Source organism: Pempheris klunzingeri, chromosome 9 (assembly GCF_042242105.1).
Source record: "Pempheris klunzingeri isolate RE-2024b chromosome 9, fPemKlu1.hap1, whole genome shotgun sequence".
NCBI classification, from domain to species: domain Eukaryota; kingdom Metazoa; phylum Chordata; class Actinopteri; order Acropomatiformes; family Pempheridae; genus Pempheris; species Pempheris klunzingeri.
In genome coordinates this window covers 3562045-3589024 of record NC_092020.1, presented here as the reverse complement: position 1 = coordinate 3589024, position 26980 = coordinate 3562045, and the positions used below count along the sequence as shown (strand labels likewise).

Here is a 26980-nt window from a genome sequence, read left to right as displayed (position 1 = left end):
AGATGTGTGCCTATAGTGCGCACATACATGAGCCAGCACACACAGACACACACACACACACACAGAACCTGACGCGCACACTTTCACACACTCGCACTTCCACTTACACACAACCACACCTTCCCACTGCCGTTTTATGATGGATGGGGCTGAGGATGCATGGGGGAGGGGGGGGGAAGAGACTATAAGACTGCATATGTGTGTGCGTGCACGGGTGAGTGTGTGTGTTGGCTCGGAAAAGAAAGAAAAAGGGAGAGAGAGAGAGAGAGAGAGAGAGAGAGAGAGAGAAGCTGAGCTGAGAAGCTCTGATTAACGACACAGAGAAGGGGTCCCAGAGGAGCTGGGGGAAGAGCAAAACTATCTAGGGCCAGCTGAGAGAGAGAGAGAAAGAGAGAGAGAGACTGAGAGAGAGTGAGTGTGTGTATGAGATAGAGAGAGAGGGGCACAAAAAACAGAGGTAGAAAATGGGGGCGGAGGGGGAAGATGTTTTCTTTTTATATGTTTCATTAAAACACATTCACAAACACATGAAACTCTGCATATCCATCATCATCATCTGCAAATCGGAGTATGAGCTTTATCCCTGTTAGCCTTGCTGCTGCACAATGCGTTCTTTCTCTTCTACCTACCCAATACGACACACACCCTTCAGATTAAATCTCCTCGCCTTACCTCCCTTACGGCCGTGGAGCCCGGTGCCTCGGGCTTCTGTCCGCAGTGCTGTCAGAGGGGGAAACAGGGTGTGTGTTGCCAGAGCGCAGGCCATCACCTCTCCCTGATTGCACATGAGAGTAGAGGTAATGGGAGTGTAATAGCACCTTAAGTACCCTGCTCTCACTGACACCGGCTGTATAGCATTACCCCTTGGTCAGACTGTGTGGCAAAGTGTGTGTGTGTGTGTGGATGTTTGGATGAGGGGGTGTGTGCATTGGCATATGTGCAAAGTTTCTTGTGTATATGTGTCAATCCATTTGTCTGCCGTGGATAAGTGCGGATGTGTGTGTGTGTGTGTGTGTGTGTATATCTTCTAAAAGTGGTCTGACTGAGGTTTGAGCGTGTTGTGTTTTCCCTGAGGGTCGTCTGAGCCACAGCGATCAAAGAGAGAGATGGAGGTTAACTGACCAGACCTGAGAACCTCCACAGAAGGACCTGAGGGACTCCTCTCAGTTAGCCCAGGTACCAATCATCTGACACATACACACACAAACACACAATCAGTGGAGCGGCGAGTGTAGAAGGGGGCAGTTTGAGTGATCCAGAGGGATTTAAAGATCTGTAAGGCCCAAACTAACTTTGTCATTTCACTCACGCAGCCATAGCCTTTCACACAGTATCCATTACCTCAGATACGTTTGCTACAAAACATCAAATAGCTTTATCCCAACTCCTACCTCAGTGCTTTCACAGAGAGATGCCTTCCACTGATATGGAAGTCCTGTAAAGTGAGTATAAGTTATATAGCGGGGGTCCCAGGGGAAAGACTCAATGACTAGTCTTGTACTAGAAAGTTAGACTGTATTCCCGAGTAGCTCAAAGTAACGACTCCCGCTGAAGGACTGAGAGTGGCGCACTTCTGCTGGAAGTTAAGCTGGAAGTTGTGTTGTCAAAAAGAGAGAGGGAGGAAAAGAACAAGCGTGTTCAAGTGTGTGAACGTGTGCAAGTGTGCAAATGTGGAAGTGCGTGAGCCGGAGGGGTGGGAGTGGAAACGTGCGTGGGTCTAGGTTTGTGTGTGTGTGTGTGTGTGTGTGTGTGTGTATGCGTGTGTGTGTGTGTGTGTGCGTGTTTGAAAATGAATGAGAGATAACCATCACAGGCAGCTGCCGTGGTGAAGAGAGACGACCAGCACCAGCTAGATGCTGCAGGGAAGATTTCTTGAAAACAACAGTGAATACTTGTTAATTCCATGGGTGCTTACATCTATTACATATTATAGCAGAAATCAAAAAATGTGTGAGAGCTTTAATTCCATATAGAAATTCACATCACAGTGCAGCGCTAGGAGAAGAATTCAGATCTTTTACTTAAGTAAAAGTAGGAATGTAACAATGTAAAAATATCACTGCATTATAAAGTACAGACACACTTAACACTATGTGTTAAAAGGAAAAGTATTCATAATGCAGAATCTCTTCAGTTCGTTATTACAAATATATTATAACACTGAATTATTATAACTGGTGCATTTTCATGTATTTCAGCATTTTAAATTTACAGTTGGCAGTCATCTATATTTTTCCTATTGTCAACAAGTCCCATGAAACAACTACAATCAAAGGTGACTTTATCCTGCTACTTAATCAAATGATCAAAAACATATCAGTGAGGCACACTGTTGCATTGGGGTACATGTTCCTTCACTACCATAAGCACTGTGGTTTATTTTGAGTCAATCCCACATACACCGTCCTGCTGCTGGAAATACTCACAAGAGCACCAAATATGTATTAATCCCCTGCTGAAAATAGTCCCCAACAAACGTGTTATTTACTACTCTTAGAAAAGCCTTTGCAAAAAAACTAGAGTGCCCAGCTGTCCCTTAGCCTGTTAAAAACAACAACAAAAATGGATCATTTCTATTTACTTACTCAGAGTCTTACTCACTTAATCTTATTTTTTAGTGTAACACACCATTGTCCCTTCACTCGAGACAGTACTGCATCTTATCTTATCTTATCTTATCCCATCTAATCTTATCTTATCTTATCTTAATAAGAGTTTAAGAAATGTAAAAATAAGAATGAAGAATTTGCACGTCATCCAGTCGTGTCTAATGGTTCCAAATGGCTAAACTTGAAGCAAGTGTGAAAAGCCTTCCATCACAGCCTCACCCCGGCTGGATCCCACTGCCTCCTCGATCTTTCTCTTTGAATGTTCTATTTTCTGTGTGCCTCGACATAATAAATTGTACAAATGGGGATAACAGTGCACAGTCCCTCCTTGAAAAGTGATGGGAGTAGTTGCATGAGACAGAAGTTAAAGCCCTGCCTTCACACACACTTACACACACCTGGCCAGGCGACAGTTTTCCAGAACCCCCTATTCAAACATTGGAAAAGTGCCGGTATGGATGATCCAAAAAACACTTTGTCTGAACGCAGACTGGGGCCTTGTTCTTTTATTCTGGTCATGGTGGGATAATTTTAACTTTGTATACTGTTGGGTAGTCTAATCTGCTATGATGCATAGCTAATCTTTTTGTTCTCTGCATACAATCTCACTCAGAAAAGCAACTAAAAAGTACAATTCTTTCCTTTAGGATGCCATGGAGTAGAAGTACAACAAAGCATAAAATGGAAATAGTCAAGTAGCAATTCAAAATGTGGTTAAACACACTAAGTTGAGTAAATGTGCACTGCTGCTTTCCCACCACTCACTGCAGCAGTGTGGTGTGGCTATTGTTGCCTTGTACAGCATGCTGCATTTCCTGTATGTGAGGAATGGTCAACTGTCCTTTCCGTGGAATAAACAAAGTATATCCTCTTCTCTCAAGTTAAACATGACCCGAACGATGACATTGAAAGCCAGGCTGTTTGGGTAGGTGATGGTGATGCGTGTGTGTGTGTGTGTGTGTGTGTGTGTGTGTGTGTGTGTGAGAGAGAGAGAGGAGGGGGTGGGGCACAGGATCCTGCTGCTGGGTAACATCTCTGTCAGGACGGCTTTGCTCCATCACCACCCCGCTTCCACGCACACACACACGCACACACTCCATCAGCACCCGCTCAGGGCTCATCAGTCGCAGCGGAGCACATGTGGCCGGAGTATTCTAAACAAAGCTTTATAAAGAGCTCAACTAAGACGGCCCGATGTGACAGTCAGAGTACTAATGACGCCTGGAGACCACTAAATACGCCACTGACAGACCAACAGCCTGCATGCCATGCACACACACATAACACACAAGTCTTCATTTTGGCATGCACCGACAAACTCTCCCGATCACTGTGGCAGGGTGGAACACATGCTCGCAGTGGCAAACACACAGATGCACACAAAATGACACACACACCTTGTGCCCAAGGGCATCTGTCCGCAGCCTAAGAGCTCCCAACTGTTGAGGAAAAACAGCTCAATTAGTTCAGTGGAGGAACTAACGAAATACATCTATACACGCACACACACACACACACACACACACACACCACCCACACACATACACACACTCAGTATCACATTGATCCTCTCCCAGTCTGTGGCTCTAATTGGTGTGTTGATGATACTGTGAGAGTGTGGGATCCTTCAGGCAACTATAGAATGACTTCCAGCTCTTTATTTCTCATTTAAAGTTGAAATACACCCACAAACCTTCCCAGTCGCATGCTGCAAACTACATTCTACCTGAAATGTCTTTGGAGAATCTTTTTGTATGTCTGGGTCTAATCAAATTTTTCAGTAGTATGTGGTGATGCCATACTCATACATATAGTACATACACATTCACTCCAGGATCACAAAAAGCACAATCAGAACATTCCACTACGATAAATATGTAATAGCTTGATGATTTTGTTGCCTCCAGTAGATTGAACAGTTGTAAAAAACCATCACGTCATTATGCGCATGTCCATTAAAACTATGCACGCAAATGCTCAATGAGCACCTTCAATTCAAATATACACAAACCTCTGCACGCCACACACACACACACACACACACACACACACACAAAATGTTACAGCAAGTTATTGAGAGCAAATGGGGTAGAGTTATTTCCATAAAGGGTCTCAGTGGGTCTCAAGGATCTCTACTCCCGCCGACTGGGAGCGATTTAGCGAAGCACACGCTGGTATATTAGTAACTGAAGACGTCTGGGGACAAAGCTGCTCTCTCTAAAACCCTATCCCTCCACTGTGACCTCTAGAGCATTCACAACTGGGACTGGGAGGCACTCTCCATCTTTTGCCTTCTCTCTTTCGCTGACTATCTCAGTTTGTTCTCCTTTTCTCTTTGACTTTTGGTTCTCTTTACTATCTTCTCTCTTTCTTGAGAGGAGGGTTATCTTTTTTTATCCATATATAAATATATATATATAGTTTTTTTTCCTTCTCTCTTTCCATTCCACCCATATTCTACCCTATTTTTCCACATTTCTCTCACTTTCTCTAACATCCATCCTCTGTCTCACTCTCTCTCTCCCTCTTTCTCTCCATCCTACCCTCCCTCCCTCCTTGGCCCCAGGGACGGACTGCTGATAGACTGTGTACACCAGCTGCCCAGGGGCTATTTTTAAGGAGCATTTGTCCTTCTCCTTCCCTCTGGAGACTGACTCAACCCAACAACATCTCGTCCGTGCACACACTCACATGTGCGCACAAACACACACAGGCATTAACACATGCACTCATTAGCCCATGAGCATGCATGCCCCACACTTTCTCTCTCACACATCCTCCGTCCAAGGGCATTCTGTAAATGTAGAGGCAGCTTGTAGCGCCGTAGCCCACTGCTTAACTGCACAGGAGCCCAGGCACTCCCCAGCCGGCCTCAGAGGGCTCATAAAGCTACCCTCCTCCCAGGGCCTGGCTAATACTCTCCCTTGTTCTAACCCTGCCTTACAATAGTTTGTAAAACAATACTATAAAACACTGTTGCCGAGTATTGCGTCAGGCTGCTTTCATCACTAAACCCACAGCAGCCAATAGGGGCCCTTGAATAATGCATACAGGAAGTCGGAAGATTCGAGTTCTGAGACACCCTGAAAACAGCAGCTTAACACCGCTGTAGTCTGTCTCATTTGACCCTGCTTTCCCACCATGTTGTACAAATATAAAATGGACAGAAATAGACACCTAATGTCTAAAAATACCGTAAAAGAGTTGTTGAATTTGCCCAAACAGTAAAGGAAAATGTTATGAATAATGTAATAAGTCTGCTCACTGCTCACACAATCCTGAAAAATTCAGAAATTGTTTCAATTTTCATTTGTAACCTTGGTAATAATTGTAAAGGAGTTTGTTAACAAGCTACTAAATTATGTTCAAAGCATAAAATCTAGGCTGTGAACCTTACTTTTGTGTTGTGTTCAACCGCCACTGCTCAAAGCAAATCTAAAATATAAAATGAATCCTCAAACAACTGCTCCAGCAACCTCGTTAAGACATTATTTACTTTCATCGTTAGCCAAGGAAGAGGACACTAAAAATCTGTCAGCAGCCTGAAATGCCTGCTCGAGTGTCTGAGCACTGTTTAATTGTGCCATTTATCAGCCAAAAAAGCCTACACACTCATAAATAAACACAATGCCCGAGTAAAGGAATTATAAAAATGTCACGGCGAACCCACAAGTGAGGCCAGTGTTGATGCATATTAAGCGATTTAGTCAGTGAAGGAGTGGAGCAAAAATATGATGGTTAATTTAAGAGTCATTAAAATTGTATGAATGTGCATTGCGCTTGCTTAGAGTGGGATTTTCTCTGATCGGTAACGAAGAGGGAGAAAGAGCAATACAAGCTGCCACACATTGTGGTCTATAAACTCACTGATTGATCATGGTATAGGAAAGCAGACCTGAGAGGGAGGCCCAATCAATGTTTCTGAGACTGGGGAGTGTGTGTGTGTGTGTGTGGGGGGGGCATGTGTTGTTGCAAGTACACTATGTGTGTATTCATGTGCACTTACATGCAAGTGTGCACTTGCAACTCACAGTGTTTTGTCTGTGAATGTTTACAACCTTGTGAGTTTAATGCATATTGAAGTACATGCCTGTGTGTGTGTGTTGGTGGATGCATGTGTGTGTGTGTGTGTGTGTGTGTGTGTGTGTGTGTGTGTGTGTGCGCGCGCGTGCGTGTGCATGTGCGTGTGCATGCGCGTGTATGTGTGATTGTGTGCTTCCCTCATTTGAGGAAAGACAATGTTCTACATTCCACAGGGGAACAGAGTCATTACCGAAGCAGGAACTCAAGCCTGGAGGCCACGGCTCTGCATGTAGTGTGAATAGATCGAGCAAGTTTCTCGCTGAGACGTGCTGTAGAACACACACTCCGCCATTACCAGTGCCCTGCAGTTCAGACCTCACTCCCACCTTATTTCAGCGAGGAAAAATAGGTAAAGTTGACAAAAACAAACAAGTATCTCATTGTGGCAGCTCTGAGGTAAAGCCATCACTGCTTTAAACACACCAGTGCAAGCCCCTAAATAATTTCAAATCAAACATAAAGTGAGTGTTGAGTGGACATTTGAGAGGTGACATGCAGATCTAGACAGCATGAATTTTCTGCGAGGCTGAGCTGTTTGACCGGCCTCTGAGGGAAGTGTCAGCTCTGAAGCCCTCTGCTGCCCTCTGTTGGTGCCTGAACCTCACCCACCGCAGCCCCACGGTGCAGGTGTGGACATATGGCAGCTGTCTATCACTACAGAACAGGTGTGTGAGTGATTCTTCCTTCGCCCACTCTGCTCCTCTCCTTTTGTCAGGTTCCCTCCTGGCACAAAGCAGACAAAGTATGGCTTGGGTTAATTTCCCCTGCTGCTGACAAACACAGGTCGTTAGCATTGCCCACAGGAAACTATTGTCCCGTCATAATAGATGGCAATCAGAGGTGAGGTCTGATAACGCCTGCTGTCACCTGATGCTCCGTCTGTTTGCATCCCTCTCCTTCTCTTTCTTTATCGCTATAGTTCTCTCTCCTTCTCAGTTTCCCCATGTGTTAAGGCACAAGTGCAGCGGCTGTGTGATGTACTCATACATTCAGATATACTGTACATTTCACAGCAATTTGTAGTTTTTCTCCCCCTTTTCTTTTCTCTTAGCCACTAAATTAAGCATGACATATCTGGGTTGCGATAGCCCTACAAACACAATAGTTAATGCCTCTATACAGCACCGAATATCTTTTGATAACACAAATGCACACATATAGTGCACACACACATGCACACACACCAGCCATGAGCCCTTACCCACACACAAAGCTATTTCCTTTTATAACCTCCATCTGTGCCTCTTTTAAAGAATTTTTCTCTTTCTTTCTACATACATCCATGAACTTATTTCATTCCATTCAGCCACATTTCAGACTTTATTCCTGGTCCAGATACCTTTCTGCATTCTCTGGCATCCTTCGAGTAGCAACAATGGGTTTTGAGGACCGGCAGTCATAAACATTGTTATAGACTTCCCGTATGCTCACAGTATGGTACAATAGTGTTGATTTTGATTGACACCACCGGTGATGTGTAAAAAAATATGAATATTTACAGTATTAGTATTAGTCATGGTAAAAATTCCAGTCACATCACATACGTACGCTTAAACCACCCTTGATCTATAAACAGACTGAGAATGAAGGGCCTTGATTGGCTGAGAGAATGACTGACAGCTGAACGAGTGGAACCTTTGAATGTGAAACTCAAAGGAAAGATGGGAAGCGTGTTTGTGCAGGTCCCAAGGGGGGAAAAGCCTGGGTTTCACACACGCACACACACACGCACACACACACACACACACACACACACACACGCACACACACACACATTGTGATCTTGCTCTACTTTGGGCTGTGCTCCACATGAAAGCATCGATGCTTCCTGCTGTTTGAGACACGCTGTGTGTTGCGCTGCAATGGAACACACAGGTCTGTATAGACGTGTAGACGGACAGGTCTGTGTGGAGACCAGAGCAGGTGAGATTGTATCCATCTACAGTACCTTGGCCTTTGTGGAATATCTCTCTTTCTCCCTCTCCGCCTCAATTCCTCTTTCTCTCATCCTCTGTGTCTTGTGTCTGTCTTTTTCTGCCTTTTTATATTTCTTTTCCATTCTCTTTTCCTCTCTTCTCCTCCTTTCTCCTTCCTTTTCGTCCTCTTCTTGTCCCCTGAGAGAAAAATGAATTTCATTCACATCTTCAGATACACTCAGGTAGCACAAAACAGTAAAATAACATTTTTCCCATTCAGTTTTTCGCATGTGTTATGTTTTCTATCTCTGTGATTCACACATGAAGAAAAATATTCACGTTTTATCTACAGATGCATGTAACACATACAAAATTACAAGTATAATTGCAATCATACGTCTTTCTGTCATCCTGCTACTGACTCATCATTCCCTCAAAATGATATTGAATATAGAAAGTGAACATATCACCGTGTTCTACAAATGGCACTCCACAAATGTGGAGGCACTGTGCCCTTGACTATCCCCCTGCTGAAAGTAAGTCTTAGCCAATTAACAACGTCTTCCGCTAGGTCTGCATGCACACACGCAAACACACATGTGCGTGCACTCACACACACCCAAACCTCACAGCTCATGGGACTAAACCTCATTAACTGCTCTGAGACAGACACTCTCGCTTTAATCAATCCTTTTCTAAGACTGCGTGCACATGGAGGAACGGTGACAATACAACACAAGCACACACACAAACACACAGACACACACACACACACACAGGGAGAGAGAGAGAGAGAGAGAGAGAGAGAGAGAGGGAGAGAGGGAGGCTTAGATACATTCACACTGCGATCTCCCAGAGAGAAAAACATGGTCATTTGCCAGGGTGATTCAACTCTAAAACACCCTAATTACATCGACAAAGCCTCTTTGTTTTGGTGCTGGATAAAATGTGAATGATTTAGCATATTATTATTATGCCTCTGAAATATTAACCAACCCCAAGGGACTTTATCTGCTCTTTTAAATATATGCAAATTATTTTATTTTGGTTTGGTTTGTTTCCAGTGACTTTTGTGAATTGTGTTTGGATAATTAAATGAGTGCGTGCAGATGTAGAATCGCAGGCAGTGCCTACACGATATGATGATCTGCCAGATTAGCATACAAAGCAGGAATGCTGCACCTCGACTGCTAATCGACCAACTTTTGTTTTCACTTCAACCTTGACCTATTTGAAACATCCACGCGGTGTCTGGCCTTGGAATGGGAATGTAAACACCGTTCCCTGGCTTTTAATTGATAAGACTCATTTGATATTGTCCTTCATTGCGAACACTTCTCATTTGGCTCGTGTCAGGCTTTTTCAATTATAACTGCCCTCTCCTCTCACTCTGTGCTTGTGCTTCTTACAGCTCCACTGAGTTAATGTTGCACTGTAGATCTGCTACAACAGGCACTGTGGCTCCACACTGACTTAGCACTCTGAGCATTGCCAGATTAGTGGGTGAAACAGTCTGTGTGAACCAGGTACAATTATCTCCTATCCAAGGTTGAGAAGTTCTTTCAAATGACGTAGTGGACCTGGAACCGTTGATGTGCAGAGCGCCAACATTTCAGCTCTGTCTTACTTCACTGATTGCCCTGTGAATCCCTGATGGGTTCCGCTTCGTACATAATCATTTCCCTAACATGGGATAATTTGATTCTATTACTCTAACAACAGCGCAAACAAATTGCCTACGTAATTTATTGTGCCAATAATAGCAAAAACAGATGCGGTAATGGTGCTGCGGCTTTCCAACCTCTCATTTATATGGACTTAAACCAAACTGGATATAATCATTAAAATGCATTTATGAACACCCGGCCTTACATTTACTTAGAGCATTTTCTGTGTCCAAACATGTATAATTGTGGTTTGGCATAGTAGTGATCTTCAGCCTCTGTTTCTTAATTCTTGCACCCACACAGCTTCAAGTCTTTTTTTTAAAAAAAAAAGAAAACCTTAGGTCTTTTTTCACAACTTCCCATCAGCTTTTCCACCACTTTCTCTCTACTTATCGGGCTGATTTCCTGCGGGGAGGTTCAAGACACAAACAACATCCATGTATCTCCTCAGCTGAGTTATCTTTGCTAATACTGCATTTCACTCCCCTACAGTATCTCAGTGGCCCTCTCCTGTGCTCTCCCTTGTACGCTCTACCTCTCCATTCACTGGTGTTCCATATGCCCTCTAAAGCCCTCTGCTCTGTCCCATTTCTCCCATTGCCTCAGGTCCTTTTTGACACCCCTGGCATGTTAATGGGCCAATCAGAGACACTGTCCTTGAGAATCTCACTTTGGCTCATTTTCATACCCCCCCCCCCCCCCCCCCCCCCCCCCCCCCCCCCCCCTCAGATTTATAACCTCTGCTGCTTACAGCTCCAGATGTTTTGTTCTGGTTTTTACTCTCTGTAATTGCTAATTCAATCTGGTTGTAAAGGAGCAGATGCTCTCAGGACTTGAGCATACCTGGGTGGGTTCTCCTCTGTGTATGTGTATGCTGTCTCGCCCATGTACAAAGCAACAGGATTTACTGTTAACATTCTGACTCATAAACATAAGCCTTGACAATTGCACCAAGCTCATTTCCTCGCGTAGGGGAATACGACAACGGCAGTATTAGCTTGCAAAGGGTTGCACACTGGCATCAACTTCCATTATACACTAAATTACTGTCACCCTTAAATCACTGCCGCTGAGGGTTACTTGTTTAGTGGGACTGACGGTTGGCTTTGGAGGACTAAACTGTGGCGGGAGTCTGTCTCATCAGTCTCCTCGTATTTTTTTTATCATCTTCCATCCTTTTTCTCACCAGAGAAAGTGGCAATCCAGTCCAGTTTAGAGAGCAAAATAAACAGACTGGTTATCCACAGGAATGCGAATGCTACTTTAGTTCCATTAGGAACATCTGTGTGTGTGGTTTGAGATCACAGCGGGTTGTCTGCGCGACTTTGAACATGTGACAAGTGGCCTCATTGTTTTAACATATTCAATGCCTACATACTGAGCCAGATACGCTCTGTTCACTTGCATACATGTCTGAGCCGCTCACACACATATTTACTACAGATTTACATGAAAGCAGACGCACATATAAATGCACACATCAGTCCTTGCTCACATGCCCACATGCCCACATGCCCACACACACACACCACACACACACGCACAGACACACACACACACACACACACACACACACACGCACAGAGACACACACACACACACACCACAGTGGACCTGTCATGTGTCATGGAGACAGGGGTCAGATACTGTGTGATGTGTGTGGGGGTTATATCGCTTGGGAAAAAGACTAAAGATCTTACCGAAGCTGCAAGAGAGCCAACAATAACAGCCTGAAATATAACAGCACTGAAAGAACTGTCGCTCTGACAGGAGGAAAGCTGGGCCCCAGCGAGTGACTCCACAGATCAGAACCTCTTCTGCGGGCACAAAGATGGGCGGGATCGTTAATTCATAGCTAATGTGCAAAACAAAGAACATTGTTTTCTAATGGCATTGTAAAACAGCAAAGAAAAAAAGTGCAGAGTGTTGGAAGAGATTGGAAGCACATGTTTGTGGAGAAAGAATAATAGCAGAGTTGTAGAGGCCTTTTTTGTGCACATTCCCAAGTCGAGATGATGTTCTGACCACATTTGTCATGGGAACTTCAGTCATGTAAACACACAGCCTCGACCCCAAGTGGTCGGGCATACACACACACTCGCACACTCACACACTCAAACACAAACTCTCACATGTGCAAAAACAGTGACTAGAAGAAAAGTCAGAGTGCCCCCTAGTGCCGCTTGTGTTACAATGACCTCATGTTTATCTGGCTTACTTTTTCATTTCTCTCAACTCAAAAGTTGTTAGTGACAACTTGGTCTCAGCAGACCAAATCGACGATCAACCCCAGAGCACGGTGATGAATGGAACGTGGCTATAAAATATGAAATATCAAGCGGAGACTGACATGTTTTTCCATATCAGAAGAGAGAATGTGGGTGATACAAGATTTCTCTCTTTCTGAAAATTAAAACTCTCCAAGAACACAAACAGAAAAAACTCTAAAGCTTGCTTTGACAGCACATTTTAATTGCACAAATATTGTTTGAGATCAAATTTCTTTATTTAAGGCCTCTGCCAGCTCATTTTCCCCCATAGACTGCATAGCACTGCACTGTATTTAAAACAAAGGCTCACCCCTGCGTACACATGCATCCTATACATCAAGATGCTGAATTCTGATCTTTAAGGACAAAAGGGTTTTTCAATCAAAGCTTTGATTGAATACTTTGCCATCCTCAGCACTCACACACTCACAAATACACACACATTGTTGACAGAGAGCGTCTTGAGCAACATCATTTACCACTTAGGCCCCTCCCCAAGGACCGTGCCATTCTTAATGCGTGGCAGATAGGTTGATAGCTCTGGTTTCTGTCGAGAAGTGCATGTCAATCAACAGCTCGCGTCAACGTCACAGAGGCAAAGTGTTTCTGAAAGATCTTTTTACTGAGTGCCTTTCTATCCGTCCTCTGCCAACCCACACACTCGCACAAAAACACACTCGTAACATGCACAAACACACACACAGCCATTTCCATCTCAGCAATCACTTCTCCTAGAGTTCTCCTCTTCGGACGTGTAACAGTAATTGAGGTTGCTCCCTTGGGTGCAGTGCATTCTGGGCCGTTAAGTGCTGTTTCTTGTTTTTTTTTCCTCAAATGGCTTGTATTTTAGCTATTGTGTTGTTTCTTCCTGCTCTCCTATAGAAGTATAAGCCATGGGCCATATTTACACGTATCATTAGAGAATAGAGACTCTGTCAGATGTAGGGCATCTTAGGGCTCATCTTGCCCACTGGAATATCAATCAATACGACAAAGAGGCTTAATACTTTTTGCACACGCCCAGTCACAGGAGAGTCAAAAACATAGGGCAGTTCAGAAGAAATGACCACCACTCATTTAATTCTTCCTGTACTGAAATCAACAGTGGAATACCTGTTTTTTTTCTCTTCCTCGCCACCCGGGTCAGATGCCACTCAGCTAGTCGAGGGTGTTCACTTGCTAGGCTGACCTCCATGCTCACCACATCAGGCCTGGCTTGAGTACACCCTGTGACCTTTCTGTGTGTTGATGACGTTGTCCGTCCAGAAGAGGGAGTGATTGATCTGGATTGACACAAACAGCCAGTGCCCTGCCTGGCCTGTCACACAGCATCACTGGGTCATTGTAGCATGCCTGAATGCCAGATGAGGAGGGATGGAGAACACACGGGGTGGTGACCTGCTGATGAGGATGTAGGCTACGGTTTTGGAGAGGCTGAGATAGATTTGGACAAAGAGGACATGTTTTATAGTCGAGCACAGACGGAAACACATTAGAATATGTTTTCTAATTATACATAAGAAAAGTGGCTGTCCTGATTGAGATAGCCCAGTCTATACTAGATATTTAAATCAATATAACTGTCCACATAAACACATAACACACACTTTTGATTAGGATCTCTTCAATTTATTTACTTATTTATCTGAGAAAACAGGATATTTGTCAATGTTCTCTGATGGACAAACTATGTGATGTCATTTCCGTTTTGAAACTACTATTTCTGCATTGCAGTGTTATTTATCAACTGTTATTTACAATAGACCTGCAATATGACAATAAGAAACACCAGCCAAACTCCACAGTCTATGGGCACTTCATGCATCAACAAGATGCATATAAACAAGTGTCTTTATTCAATCCATTGATGATGGGATTGTAGGGGCTCCTCAGAAATGAAGACCAGTTTAATCTGATGCTGTTCCTGATGCAACTGGTTGTTTTATATCCACACATTTGGATATAATTGTGTACCAAGTTGACAGCTGCGTCTTTATACATTTATAAAGGTTAATGTACTTACAGTATCAATGGTGGGGCCAGAACACTAATTAGAAACTACAACTCCAATGCTGCTTTACGCAGTGTTGATGACGTGACGCGGGCATTTCCCGTAGTAACCTTTCCTGTCTGTCTGGTGGTGCGTTTGCGCCTCCTGCCTTGAAAGAGAGGTGAAGAAGAGTTTACTTTCCAGAGTTCAAGGTTTGGTTTCGGTGTTCGTTGGAGTGAAGGGTTTGCCGTGGCAGAAAGCCCCTTTTCACGGAGCCAAGATGCTGAACATGTGGAAGGTTAGGGAGTTGGTTGACAAAGCGTGAGTATCTCCCGAGTATATCCGACCTGTTTGGTGTCATTTGTGCCTGTAGTTTACCTGTTTGAAAGAGACACGTACCCAAAACTTTGACGTCACGTCACTCTAACAAGTTAGCTAGCATGCATGCTACTAGCGAGTTAGTTAGCTGACTTTGACAAAACCTGTTTGTCTGAAGTGTGAGTCCCCCTGCTTTTTCTCGGTTACTTCATCTGATCCTTTGGTCAGTGGGAAATAACATTCGCGCTGTTGTGAGACCACGAAGCGGATGTTTGTTCGTTTTGTCCGTCAGTCCAAGCTAACTTACTTAGCTAACAGGCTAGCTAATTACGTAGCCTGGTGGCTGGGTAGCTAGCCGACGAGGCTAGCCAGCTAAGCTAGTTTGACAGCTCCTGGGCTGAATAATCAGCGGGGAATGTTTACATGTTCTCCGTAATGCATATATCGTCCTTCTGTTTCTTGGTTACCACCGTCTTAACACTTGTGTAAAACTTCATTGAGGGTAGATATGCGTTACGCTCCGGGTATGATTCTTATGACACTTGTAGCTAAGTTACACTTATCTTACAGTAGCCACTTAAACTTTAAGTTACACCACATGGCGGAATACGTTCACAGTCAATTTGTTTTGTTTGTCCTACTTACCCTAGAGTGCTTGCCAGATGGAACTAGTTTGTCAGACGACATGAACTAAAACCAACAAGATTATACTTCATAATACCGTAGAATATGGGAGCCTAAAAGACTGCTGCAGAAGCTATAGACACGCGAATTCTTTATTTTTTATATAGCAGTCTTCTCAAATATGTTAAAATCACTCTACAGTGTACTACATGGTCATTTTATTGTGATATATAACACCAAAGAACAACAACGAGGTAAACAACACTTGACACAACAGAGCAGTTGTTAATCAGTGGCCAGTGATCCTGCAGTGTTTTGCAACTTGTTGGTGGATGTCCAGTTGCAAGCTTAAGTGCAAGAATCTAAGTTTAAGTAGACACACCAGTGACTGTTTATCTTTCCTCAAGGTTTGATTAAATTTAAGATGGAGATAGTCAAGCAAAATGTAAGGAAAGTGTCAAAAAGTGCACTCACAACGCATCTTTGCATAGTCTGATGGCAGTGCTAGGCCGAGCCTGCATCACCAGCAGCAGTAATTTAGTATCTGAAATTATCTACCAGCAAGCACTGAACTTGGACAACACCTTGGGGAGTGTGTGTCTTTTGTTCTGTTTCGGACTCTGGTTTACTTTTAGCTGCTGACTAAACGTGAGCATGTTGTCCTGCACTGTAGGGCTGTAGTGTGTCAAAGGTTCACTTGCTAATTTTGCAGACGTGCACAATAGCATGGTCTTAACTTCTCCATCCAAGAATGCATTCCTGCTGAACGCTCTTGTCTCCCTGGAGTGTGACCTCTTGGAACATGGGTTGCTTTCATGAGAGGAAGACTAAGAGGAGAGGCAGGCAGAGAGAGAGAGAGAGAGAGAGAGAAGTAAAGATGTCAGTTTCAAAGAGTAAAGGGAGGGGAATTTCCATATTTGTTTCCCTTCTGATATCAAGAGCGACGAAAGAAATTGTCCCGTTTTATATTAACACAACTTGAAGCGATCTTCATTAAGTGACTCCAAGCCAGTGGTGTGGCATAATGCAACGTTTCCTGTCGTAGGATTATGCAAATTTTTTTTGCTGAGGCAGGATGGATGTGAGCAGTTGTTTTATCCTGTTTCAAATGGGTATTGCAATGAATGAAAGCAACATATTTTATATATGGTTTAAAATACAATTGTGTTCATGAGTAAAGTAAAGTGAGGTTTTCTGACAGATGCAGCACTACAGCAGGAAATCTGCATGATAGTGTGTCACTGTGAGAAAGTATCACAACTTCCGTTTTATCTAGCCGATATCTAGGACAGGGCCAACACTGTGAAGAGATAAGGTGTTGCATCACTACGCCGTATCCTCTTGTGTTTTGCCTGTCATTCATGCAAACATGAAGCTTTGTTGTGCAATGTCACTAACCGAGCTAGAGAGACTCATGATGCATGCGGTGAGCAACATAGCATACAAAGTAATCAGAAAGAACTAAATGAAACCTGAACCAAAACATATGGCGATCACTTCCCTTTACACGCATGAAATCTTGTCCAGAACTGAATTGCCTGAATTCAGCTCGATACAGGATATGGCTTGATGTCTGTCTAGGATCTCTCAGCATAGAAAATTACTGTAAGCCAGGTAACTTAGCCAACTCGGGGTCTGATATTAATCAGCTGTGAAATCCACCTGGCATGGTCATTTTCAAATAATTTTGTTGGCATAGACTAGATTTAAGAAAAGAGTGTGTTGTCAGACTGGTAACCAATCCCTACAGCTGCAGTAGAAACACAGCCCTTCTCCAGAACCACAGAGAGGGTGTATCTCCACCCATTAAATCAATGCTGCTCTTTCAGGCCCTGTACATTTATTGCTGATGTGGCGGTGGTGAGGGAGGGAGGAGGTGCAGGGTTCAAATGTTTGGCCTCACCATGTTTTGCCTGAAACTGTGACAAGGCTCACTTGACTATCTGGAATAAGATGCCTTTTTGATTATAGATTATACTTCTGTGGTCCTGTAACAAACTGTTTTTATTCAAGCTGATAGACAAAAAATTAAAACAGTTTGGCTGTATGATAGACATACTTTGAGAGCAATGCAAGTTTGTACTCTGCTCCCTGTGCTGCAAACATTGCAGGAATTATCCAGATAACCAGTTTATCCAGTCATTGCTGAATATATAAATAAATAAATAAGTGCTGCTTGTGACAGTGTAAATGAGGACGCATTGTACACCAACCAACAGAAACTGCAGTGGGTTTTTGCTAATGCTTGGTTTGCTTTAGTTTGTTGTGTAATCGTTACAATTTTGAATATGTCCACAAGCTGTCAAACCTGCCAACCTTGTTGAGTAAACAGAACATGCATAGCTGCTCATTCTGCTGGTTTTTGGCACACCCTTATGAAATATAGAAACTGAATTAGTTAGAAAATCTATTAACCTGTGCTTATTAGAGAGCCACTATTTGTAGTGTCACTTTCCTCCCATTTGAACTCTTTTCATTTTTCTTTTCTATTTAGTTTAATGTCAACAAGCAAGAGCTCACCCACAGTGAGCACAGCTGTGTCTCACTCAGTGCCATGTTAGTTCTCATTTACAGTTTATATTGAATGCAGATTTGCATTTGCTAGTCCCTTGTTTCTAGCTATGACTAGTGGTTGGATTCAGAGCGCACACACAAGCAGTCTCTATTGTCCCATGATCCTTTTTAGGCTCTAAAAGTGTTTGGGCGTGGCTGTAACAAGAGTGCCTTTCATCTATTATCATCCATGTTGTTGGTCTCAATGTAGGCCTCATATTTTAAAATAAAATGTCAAATGCATAGAAGTTCTTTGGCACCATGCCTGATTTCAGACATACAGCAGTTTTAATTTATATTATATGTAATTCAATATATTGTACTCCTTAACAACTTTTCAGACTTTTTGCTTTAATCCCTGCCCATGCCATGTAGGATACTTCACATAGGCATGATTAGTGTAAAGATGTTTGTTTTTATTTTTTATCCTACTGTATAGAACCAACGTGGTGATGAACTATTCAGAGGTGGAGTCTAAAGTCAGAGAAGCCACCAATGACGACGCCTGGGGGCCATCAGGACAGCTGATGAGTGAAATTTCTAGGTAAGAGCAACAATGCAGTGTTTTACTACATGTTTTGTTGAAAAGCACCAAGGCTATTTGTAAATAAAACCAAACCGCCAAAAGCTTATCCTAAAGCCTTTTTCAGCTTTAGGAAATTTACCTCCATCTCAGCCACAGGAACCTATTTTAAGTTTTGGCTCTTTGGCCCTGCCCCCAAACTCCCCGTTTAGTATTTTTCTGCCAACCAGAAACCACTGTACGACTCTTGGCAGTACAGAACACAAGCTTCACAACTGCTACATCTGTACAGCATTCAAACTGCTGCAGCTACTGCTTATAGTATCATTGCTAGAGCAAAGATGTTTTTTTTGGTTACATACTGAAACAGAAAAGGAACCAGACAAAACGCAGAGAAGATTCTTGCTACTTCTGAAATAATATCTGACCTTTTCCATCACTGCAAGTGTCTTTTCCTAAATGAATTACAATAAAACTAATACAACAGTAAATTACAAACAAGACAACAACCTGACCCTCCTCAAGATTTACAGTTGTTTTGTCGCATGCAAAGTGAATTATTAATGGATGTCACTTTTTGATTTTTTTTTTGTTGGCATGATGCAGTTTTTGGGGGGCTGTGGACTGGACACACAAACAATTATGTCCTGAAGGAACCTGTGGTTCCTGAAATACTTCCCTAGTTTAGTTCCTGGGGCTTTGTAGTACAAAGGAGTCTTTGGTCAAAGGCTGTAAAAGGACTAACCAGTCCAACTTTTGACTGTCATGCATTGCAAATTAAATCTGTTGGCTGGAAAATGACAATATCTCTCTTTCTCTTTCTTCTGTGAATGTTTCTGTAACCAGAGCCACCTTCATGTACGAGCAGTTCCCAGAGGTGATGAACATGCTGTGGGCCCGCATGCTGAGGGATAACAAGAAGAACTGGAGGAGAGTCTACAAGGTCTGCCACAGTACTGTTGCAGCGTCCTACAAACACGCATGTCTAGTTATGATACAATGCTATAAGGCCTAAGCTCTAAGTACAGCGTGGATTTGATATAAAATTTTGGACCAGACCCAACCCTAACTAACATGGCTTCAGTATTTACCCGACTGAAGCTGGAACCCCTTTAAAATGAGCCATGATTTAACTGTAGCTTCACATGTTCTGCTCATTACTTACAGGCAGGGGACATTACGTGAACAGGGGTCAGACTGACTCCAACAAAATTCAGAATTTTAGAAGCAAACCTGAAGCACTTTTTGCTTTAACTACTGTTGTGTGTCTGTGTCTTAGTCCCAGCTGCTGTTGGCCCATCTAATCAGGAATGGATCAGAGAGGGTTGTCACCAGTGCCAGAGAGCATCTGTATGACCTGAGATCATTAGAAAGCTACCACTTTGTAGGTAAGATATCAGTCTGGGTGCTTCTCTCTTTATCTTTTCCCCTTTTCCTGCCATCTTTTTTTCCTGCTTGTCAGAGGAGTAGTACCAAAACAAACATCCTGAACAAAAAACACTTTTTTCTACATCTCAGCATTGTAGTGTTTAGTGTTTAATAACAATAGCTTCAGTGTGAGCTGTAATGAATGGATGAAGGGCCTAAGCACTGCTTAGTCAACAAACCATTAAACCACACACGCACTGCCCCAAAGCTGCTTTCAATCTTCCTAACCATGTGTTTTATTTAAGGTGCAGTTTACAAACAAGAACATTCAACATTCCCAGTATGGAGATGTTCATATTTTCTGCCTGGTTGAGTGGTTTCAACACATAGTAAAGTTAACAAAAAGTGAAGTTGCTAATTCATTGATTATATCCATGTCTGTGTTTCTGTGTTTCCACATCTCTGTCTCTAGATGAGAATGGGAAGGATCAAGGTGTGAATGTGCGTCAGAAGGTGAAGGAGTTAGTGGACTTTGTCCAGGATGATGACAGGCTTAGGGAAGAACGGAAAAAGGCAAAGAAGAACAAAGACAAATACATTGGGGTATCCTCAGACAGTATGGGATACCGAAGTTACTGTAAGTCCTCAAATGTGGGAGTACTACAAACAGACTGTTTCTCTGTTTTAATTCATTTAAATTCATGTGCTCGTTTTCTTGCTTCTGTCTCCTTTTCCACCTCCTTGAATTCCTTCCCTCTAGCGGGGGACAGGTACGACTCCAGCGACAGTCGGACAAAGTGGGACGATGACTGGGACAGGAATAAAGGGCAATTCCCCTTCAGCGAGAAGTTGGGGGAGATCAGCGACAAAATCGGCAGCACCATTGATGACACCATAAACAGATTTAGGAAGAAGGACAGAGATGACTCACCAGATCGATTTAGGTTGGAGACAGACAAGTCATCATAGTATATATTTATGCCACGTTGAAAGGCACAAAGCATATGACATATGCATACATCTAAATATGAACACAAGATAAGATCCCAAAATCCTCCTCTCTCCCACCACCTCTATGGAGTCCAGGGGGCAGCCGCAGACTGAGCTGGCTCTTTTTATCAGTCTGTTGAGCCTGTTCTTGTCCCGCTCAAAACAACCCCCTCCCCAACACACCACTTCATAAGAGACCACAGATGCCACCACAGTCTCATAAAGGGAAGCCCCCTCCACCAAAAGTCAAAATAGAAAAATGAACCTTGGTTTCCCTCTTAAAACACAATAGTAAATAGGCCTTCATTCTTAATTATGATCACATTAGACAAACACAGAATGCATTTTGAAATCCATAAGTCGAACCCTTCAAATATATTATTGATCTACTGTACCTGTGGATGAAATGGTCCAAAGTGACTGATCAGGTCATCAATAGATGCAAAGAGGGGAAAAAGTACAAATTAACAGATTTACTTGGGTGCATACAGAAGATAACATCTTTTGGGTTTTTTTTGTTTCTTCTTATCTGCATCATCACACAACTGGTTGTCTTACCTGAGCTGATATTGTCGCCATAGTGACAACGAGGAAGACCGGAGCCGCTCATCTCACAATGGCCAGTCGGGAAAAGAATTTAAAGATGACGAGGAGACTGTTACTACCAAGAGTGTACACATAGTTCAAGCAACAGAGACTACAGCAACACGGAAGAGAGGAGTCCCATCGAGGAAAGTGGACTTGGGGGCTGCAGCTCTCTACACAGGAGACAAGAGCCCAAGCACCACCACCAAGGAGGTAGCAAGATAAGACTAGACATAAGATAAGACTTAACTGATATGCTGATAGTTATGTATGCGTTATGTCTTGATCTTTATGGAAATGTTCTTTATTCCAGCCCCAGCCAGCAGCTCCTCAGCCCTCCAGTACCAACCTGGCTGACCTGTTAATGGTGGACACAACACCAAGCCAGCCTGCCGCCAAGGGTATACTTCAAGAAACACATTTTATGAAATACAGTTGTTCACTGTCTTACTGGGAGTTAGCTGAAAAGATTGTTATCAGCTGCATTTCTGGGGTTTAGGCATATAAATCAATCAAAGGCATGTTAACATAACCCAGCACCTTAGGGAAACAACTACTTTCTGCCCCAAAAAGAAAAGTATGCCTTCCAATAGCCCCACATATGTTTTATTTACATGTTGTATATTCTTAGAAAACAGGCTCAACACCAGTAAGTCCAGGAATAACCCTTTTGTTCAGCACGACAACGCTGTACAAAACGGGAAACTCCACAGTGACTGCAGGACTAGACTCCGCAGTGACAGTGCCCAGCTGCTGATGCTAGATTCGGATTTTTGGGGACATCAGAGGGAGGGAGTTGATGTATAGGAACTAAGTGCACCAGATGTTTTTGGAGCAGTCCCTGGTGAATGGAGAGGGCGGGAGTGCTGAACAGATGTTTGGTCTTCTCCACCTATCCACTGCCACCACCCCTCCCCTCCCTCCTACACTTCTGACACTGAAGGAATGCTAACTGTGGTGGAATGACACCTGGAGCTTGCTTGTTTAAAATTTATGTTTATGTCTATTTCTCAATGCAGACCTGATCAGTGGATTTGCTGACTTCTCCTCGCCTGCTGCCTCTGCTGGCCTCTCCACAGTATCTGGTTGGTTGTTATTTGTTTTTTTTGTGTGTGTGTGTGTTTTTTTTTGTTTTTTGTTTTAGTGTGTGCATGTGTGTGCTGTACTGTTGCAGCCATGCTGCTAGAATATTCAGAGTGACGCTGGGAGGAAGCCCTGGCCATATGGAGCCTGCTACCTGCTCTGCATAACAAGAACAGACACACATCAACTCCTGTTATGGATGACAAGGAGACAGGGACAGAGGAAGACGTTGGTGGGGGTGGAGGAAGCTGAGAGAGATTGAGAGGAGGGATAGAGACAACAAGCAGGGCCAGTTCAATGAAAATTTAAACCGTAGCACCAGTGGTCACTGAGAATGCCCTGGATAAAGCTACACTGTCCTCACTCAAAACTCAACTGTTTATCCTGAATCGCCATGACGGGTTCAAATTCGCTTGCATGACTTTTGTTTGCAGCATTTTGGAATTATTTACACGGCTCACAATACAAAAAACATTGTTTGGATGGCAAACATAATGCAACTGTCTTTTTTTTTTTTTCTCTTTCTTATTAGCAGCACCAGCCTCTAGCAGCAATGGAGAATTTGGAGAGTGGAATGCCTTCCCTGGAGGTCAGGTACCATCATCTGCTCAGACTGTTGACAACAGTGGAAATGACCTTTTTGGAGCCATGCCAGCAGGTCCAGCCCCCACCCCAGTCTCAGCGCCAAGCTCTGGTCCTGCCTCAGCAGACCTTTTTGACTTGATGGGGCCAACTCAGTCCCTAACCTCCTCACAGAGCCTCAACTTTAGCATGAGCAGCACACAGAGCATGAGCGCCACAGTCCTGCCCCAGTCTAGGTCACAGGTACGCATGACTGCACTCATAACACATGCATCATACATGCATCGTTTTTTAATAATTTATCCATATACATATCATTACAAGGCTCATGAGGGGAGCTTAAATGATACAGGTGGAAGCAAAATATCCTCAGGGAAACAATGATGTAGTTGATTGATTTCAGCGTTTATGGATACAGAGTTAGACAGAGCATTTTTTCACACATCACCAGTATGTATGGCATAAATTATACTATTTGAAAAATACAGCATAGAGTTTTGATGAGAACACTTAATGGTTTAAAAATATCATAGTTTATCAGTTGAGTTGTATTTCAGAAATCCTGCTAAAAACCTGTGCATTTATACAAACAGATATTGATGCTGAAATGCATAATTTTGGTCCCACATGGCGAGAAGTTTAGCACTTTAAAGATGTCAGGGGTGTTGTGTGTATTTATTTCAATCAGCTACTGTAAATTAATAATTTCAGTGTGTCGATATAGAAATGTATGTGTGAAATGCTTTTTTTACATTAGCCTCTAGTAGAGTATGAAGAGTGCCTCCAATGATGGAAAATATACCTGATAAAATTAGTTATTGAAAAAAAAGTGATCATTAGGGTCACAAGCTTGAAATACATGACTACCTCCCTGTATACACTGTATCTTGCTTTTAATATGGTGAAAGTCAACTGTAACCAGGACTGTTAAAGATTTAGACAGTTGTTGGGTGCTATAATTTAACTCAAAGAACCTTTGAATCCTTTTATGCCGATGCATGAAGCAGGATATACGTAAACGATGAGAGAAATTTTATACTTAAAAGTAATGTTCCAGTATGATAAAAGAACAAGTCACACATTTACTGTCAGTCTTGTTGACCACATCAGTCAGCACACCCATTTGATAAAGATGTATCTTGTATGGTTGAAAGATGGATAACAAGCATGATGGTAGAGGGTTAACATGCAGCCTCACCAGATGCTCAACTCCCCCAGAGACCGCCCACTAACCACCCACTCCTCCTGTTACTGACACACAGAATGAGAGGAGTCAGTTTTGAGCAACAAAAACATTAAAAACCCAACAAAAGCCTGTCGACTATATTTCGATGTTGAAAGGTTGTTGACCTACTAAAAAATCTCAGTCTTAGTTTCCCCGAGAAGACGCCCACCACTCCCTTTTACTCTACTTACTTTAGTTCAGAAAGAGACAGTAGCAGGTTCGTCTCACGGTATCAAGGTTAAGTGTGCCAGATTTTAGATCTTGAATAATGAGAAGGAACCGTATCTTTTCATCAGGTATTTTAGTGTTGGAGCTTTTCTGTATCGTATCACTGTTTTTACTGTCATTCTTAGCACCGATTAGCTCTTTCCCCTAACATTCCATCACTCTTTGTCTTTTCCAGCCCCTCCAGAACATGGGGGGACCTCTACAACCACAGTCTCTCATGCCCCTCCAGCCGGTGCAGCAGGGAGTGGCCTTTCAAGGTGCCGAAGCCAAAGCGTCCCTCCCCTCCACCTGGTCAGACCACACAGTTAACATCAGTCTGGACTTCCTGGGCCCAGGCATGCAGCCACCCAAGCCTAGCCAGCCCACACTCAACACCCTCCAACAAGGTGAGAGGAAGGGTAGATCTGGCTTGAATGGGGACACTGTAGACAGGCTCTCTTTCAAGGCACCCCACCAATCAAATGTGATTTCAACATTTGGCACCTTTATTCATTGAGTTTGTTCTGTCATTTCCAGGCAGCCAGATGTCTGCCGGCATGCTCTCCCAGGGATTTTCCAGTATGAGCCTTGGACCTACAACAGCCAGACCGCCCGTAAATGCTATGATGCACCCTGGTGCTGGCATGGGGATTGGGATGGCCCCCACCCAGGGCATGATGGGGATGGGGATGGGCATGAACATGGGGATGCAACAGGGAGGTATGACCATGGGGATGCCCAGTGCTATGGGAATGGGCATGAACCCTGCAATGGTCCAACAGCCCAAACACGATGCCTTTGCTGACTTCGGCAACTTTGGAAAGTGATGGAGCGCCTGTCTCTCTCTCTCTCTCTCTCCGTCCACTGGTGAAGGATTGTTATGAGCTGCAAACAAAGAGTACTTGAATAATGTCAACTATCACAATACCAACACCCTGCAATCTCCTTAATTTTTTTTTGAAGTAATGCTGTGTAGTGATATGGGTCTAAACGAATGTGCGTTTGTGTTGTTTGAACCAATGATCTGTCTGGTCGGGAGGTGATGGTCAGACACACACTGATGACAGTGTGCCTTGTTGGTTAGTTATAAGTCAGTGAGAGGAGGGAAGAGTGCGCCACCAAGAGAATGTCAGGGGGATTCACTTTATAACCTCAATCAAGTGAAATCACCGGAGTAGCAAAAATTATATCAGTAGCTGTATAATTTTTTTTTGAGATGCATTCTGAGTAACTTTACTGAATGATGACTTAACATGATCAGCCATTTTAACTTTCTAATGTACTTTTAAGAATGTCAAGTTACCTCTTTTATTTCCTCGCTCTTCCTTTTGCCCTGTATATAGAAATCTGGAGCCCTTTCAGATAAGTTATATGAGAGGAAGTGACAGTGTGAAGAGTTGTATCATACAGACCAAGTCTGATATGAATTAAGACCTATAACAAAGCACATTGACACGTTCTCTTTGTACATAAGTGTCCACACACTCCAAGTGTGGCCCGTCAGTGCTAGTTATGAATGAGTGTTTGGAGTGAAGGCTTTTGATTAATTTGAGGCGTTTCTCCTTCAACAGACCATCATTTGTGGCCTTTCCTATTGGTATATATATATATATATATATATATTACTTATGAAGAAGATTATAATCAGTTTACATCCAAATGAGATAATCAGTAGCTAGAAGAAGCCCCATACAGGGATCGTGGGTTTCTTATTACAGCAGAGTGCCTGAAAGACCTTTTGCCTTTTGTCTTCAGTTAACCTCTTTGAAGGAGACAATGTGACAGTGCAGTGTTGAGGACAGCTACCAGAGCAGAGCTTCTGTACTATGTGCAAACGTGTTTGTACTTGATGCCTAAAGCCAAGTGTACTGTCTGTGCAGATATCAGATGCAATTTGTACAGTTATTTCACTCGCTCTGTTTTGTTTTTCCCATGCGCATTTTCATTGTTTCCACTTTATTCAGGTGAGCAATAACTTCAGAGCTCAAAAAAAAAAAACACCCAAGATGAAAATACATTGAGCTCAACTTGATTCAACACCTCTAGTGTTGATACAGACTGTTATTAAGACTGCATCATGCATCTGTCTGTTAAATGTTCACCAGTGCGTCTCGGTAAATGCTGCCTCCTCACCTCCCATCTTTGTTAATGTTGCACATTAAAAACAGCAATTTTTAAATCAGTGTTGCTGTAAGAACCGTCATCAGTCCAAGTCTGCATGTTTTTCAACTTATCAGTAAGATTTGTGTTAGAGGAAGCACTTTTACCAGTTGGGATGGAAAAGCCCAGTATGTTCTGGTGGTTGAACAAGGACGTGTTGTGGGGTAGTGAACAGTCCCTGTTAGATGTACAATACAACGCTCTCCAGTGGTTCAAGTGCCCGCCGA

The 26980-nt window shown here is 43.1% G+C and overlaps 1 protein-coding gene across 2 annotated transcripts; it reads left to right on the top strand.

Moving 5' to 3' along the window:
- The first annotated feature begins 14689 nt into the window (after positions 1–14689).
- On the top strand, positions 14690–26569 carry clint1a (clathrin interactor 1a). 2 transcript variants are annotated; one of them, XM_070836641.1, is made up of 12 exons: positions 14690–14856; positions 18470–18574; positions 19400–19496; positions 19833–19941; positions 20394–20558; positions 20682–20865; positions 21493–21709; positions 21810–21897; positions 22516–22581; positions 23115–23404; positions 24790–25000; positions 25131–26569. In XM_070836641.1, the coding sequence occupies exons 1-12, from the start codon at positions 14816–14818 to the stop codon at positions 25418–25420; spliced, it is 1863 nt and encodes a 620-aa protein (XP_070692742.1). In that variant the 5' UTR covers positions 14690–14815; the 3' UTR covers positions 25421–26569. The 2 variants fall into 2 exon arrangements, with proteins under 2 accessions (XP_070692742.1, XP_070692741.1); XM_070836640.1 differs by having other exon boundaries at positions 23112–23404.
- Positions 26570–26980: the final 411 nt, after the last annotated feature.

Excerpts from the sequence above, each read along its gene's own strand:
- clint1a (XM_070836640.1), top strand. The coding sequence starts at position 14,816 with ATGCTGAACATGTGGAAGGTTAGGGAGTTGGTTGACAAAGC. Across the intron at positions 19,497-19,832 it reads ACTGGAGGAGAGTCTACAAG|TCCCAGCTGCTGTTGGCCCA; the intron begins GTCTGCCACAGT and ends TCTGTGTCTTAG. Across the intron at positions 21,710-21,809 it reads CAAGCACCACCACCAAGGAG|CCCCAGCCAGCAGCTCCTCA; the intron begins GTAGCAAGATAA and ends TCTTTATTCCAG.